This window comes from Galeopterus variegatus, unplaced genomic scaffold, assembly GCF_000696425.1.
Source record: "Galeopterus variegatus unplaced genomic scaffold, G_variegatus-3.0.2 Scaffold9486, whole genome shotgun sequence".
Lineage (NCBI taxonomy): Eukaryota > Metazoa > Chordata > Mammalia > Dermoptera > Cynocephalidae > Galeopterus > Galeopterus variegatus.
This window is the reverse complement of record NW_007735597.1, coordinates 23,067-25,704: the sequence shown is the minus strand read 5'-3', so window position 1 is coordinate 25,704 and position 2,638 is coordinate 23,067. Positions and strand designations below refer to the sequence as shown.

The 2,638-nt window shown below is 51.5% G+C and overlaps 1 protein-coding gene across 1 annotated transcript in view; it reads left to right on the top strand.

Annotated features, from left to right (window-relative positions):
• LOC103609332 (testis-specific Y-encoded protein 2-like) overlaps window positions 1-2,638 on the top strand; it is a 4,585-nt gene continuing 1,947 nt past the window's right edge. The window contains exon 1 of the mRNA XM_008593664.1: window positions 1-57. Coding sequence (XP_008591886.1) covers window positions 1-57 — 57 coding nt within the window. The remainder of the gene's footprint in view (window positions 58-2,638) is intronic.

Here is a 2,638-nt window from a genome sequence, read left to right as displayed (position 1 = left end):
ATGCCGACGATCTCACTGATCCCAAAGGACTCCTCCTCAAATGTGATGGCGGCAGAGGTATCCCGGTAGCACAGGTAGCTTGAGCAAGCAGGTTTCTGATTCTCCTTGCCCACACCTCCTTCTGGCCCTCGAAGTCACTTGCTGTTTTTCAGCATCAGACTGCAGACCTATGGCCCCTCTTGTGCAAACCTGGGCTGGCAGGCTCGGGAATCTGGAGAGAGCAAGTGTTGACCTGTTCTGCCTGCGTTCCCCACAGACACTCCACACTCAGGACTGAGACAGGCCCTCATAGCCCGCAGGCCCTAACTTCAGGGACTATGCCAACTCTCACGCACCAGTGCTCAGGATTTATCCTGATGGGACATGCAAGTATGTTTCCGGGACTGTGCTGATGGGATAGCAACCCGGTGCCCGACACCGAGCTCTTGAGACAGGTCCTTTTCCTTGTGTAGTAGGCTCCTTCCAGTCTTTCAGGAAGGAGCCACTCAGGCTCTGAAGAGCAGGGTAAAGCCTGGGCTTTGTCTCAAAGCCAAGGTCATCTCCCGGAAGTTACAAACGATGGCACCATTAACCTCTGCCCTGCCCTGAAATGAAGTGTGCAGGTGGAGGGCAATGACGTACACTGGACAGTAAAGTATGACGGAGCCGTCTGCAGGCTCATGTGCCAAGGTATACTCTCGGGGACATCCTAGAGAACACGACTAAGCTGAGTGTCTTCTCGAAGCACATATCTACACATAGGGGGAACCCATTCTCACTAGGGATTTTTCCAGGGCCAAATGATAGGGCGGTATACCAAGTGAGGTCCCATTGGTGTGATTTGCCTCCGCCGTCCTTTCTTCAATGCCAGGTTGAATGGGCCCAAGCCCGTCACAATCCAGGAGTAAAGACCTCATGAATTTGTGAGTTTTCTGGCTCAATCCCTAAGTAACAATTCCTTTCCTCGTGTCCTCTTGAACCAGGCATTTGCTGTTACTGTTTTAGAATGCACAATGCACGTGAGGATGTCCCCGTCCTCGTCCGTTCATATCCTCAGTCTCTGTCTCTGTCTCTCTCTCTCTGTCTCCCTGTCCATGTCAGTGAGACTGTGTCACCTGATCTCACTAGCTGTATGGTTCTATGAGTCTCGTATCTTCTATGCCTGCATGTCAAAATGTTCACTTCAACATGTCCATAGCACTCTCTGTCGAATGCCCTTACTGCTCTTTCGCTCATCTCGGTCACCATTATTGTGCAGCCCGTCTGAGGGTGACTTGGACATCTCACCTTGTTTCACTGAGGTCAAGGGAAACTCTTTCATATCTCACCGAACCTGGATGTTTCTGACAGGTGGTTGATTCCATATGTTTCTGGCTGCAGGGATTGGTTTTGGTATGGGAATGTCCAAGGAACACACACACTTTAGGACAGAAAAAGTGGGACTCCTACGTAGAAATCAAAGAGGGCGTTCAGGGTCCATCCCAGACCAGGAGGCGTACTGAGAAATGTTCGCTCCTGGAAAAGAGACCAGTAGTGACGATCCCAGAGCAGGGACATTTCCCATAACAGCCACTCTCATGCGGTTTCCATGGGTGTGCCGTGCAAAGTCTCCATCGGGCAGGAGCGGAGGCTGCCTTATCTTTCCTCACTTTCAGAGGACCTAATTCTTCCACAAACTTGCATGGCTGTACTGCCCTCAAAATTCCCGTCCTGATATTAACCTAGACAGTTCACATTTGTGCATGCCAGGAGCAAAGGAGAACATCTCAGAGCTCGCTGGCTCCCAGGGGCCTCCTCCAGGTTTGTTAGAGAGAATAAAAGCCAGTGAAGTCTTGGGCTCACACAGCAGCTGGTGTGAGGACACTCCCGGGGAAGTTCAGGGAAAAGCATGGGAACATGTGTGCGTCGTGAAGAGAATGTTGGACTGAGAGCCTGATTGACCAGACAGTGCTTGAGGCTCAAGCGTGGTGTCTGGTGAGAGGGAGCATCCAGAACGAAGGAGGCGGTGGTGCGGGGGTACTAATTGGTGCCAATCTGTCAACATCAACAGTGTCGAAGGACAAGTAGGACTTCACACATCTTGGCCCCAGGCAGTTTTTACTGTGTCGTTCACGCCCTCTTTCCCCTGGTCCTTCTCACCTTGCCTCTTTTGCAAGAGGTAGCCCGGGAGTCTACTTGTGCGAGTGAAAGTGCAAAACCCCGTTACCAGAATAAAGAAGGAAGGGCAGAAAACACAGTTGTGAAGCTAGGGGGTGCCCGTGTACAATTCCGTCCAGACACTAGAACACAAGACAGTGACATCAGTCACCCAACACAGCCTATGGGGAACCACGCTCGCTACCCTCTACCCAACAGTGAGGGGAGAAAAGAGAAAGATCAGGAGAAAGAAGGGCAGAAGGGTGTAGGAGATCTGGATGACACCCTTGACCTACAGACCGACTGTGCATACTGAAGAGATGAACCTGAAAACCTGACAAATACTTCCTTTCTTCCAAATTTCACACGGCCACTGACATCCATGCGGTTGCCTTCTGCGATTGGTAGAAAGCAGGCCACGGCCTGTTCTCTCAGTCTCTGGGAAGGCACTGCATAAATGTTTGCATGCAGGCGGCTCGACATTCTGCTGAATCGCCTCCATTGTGCCATGCCCTGAGGAGGA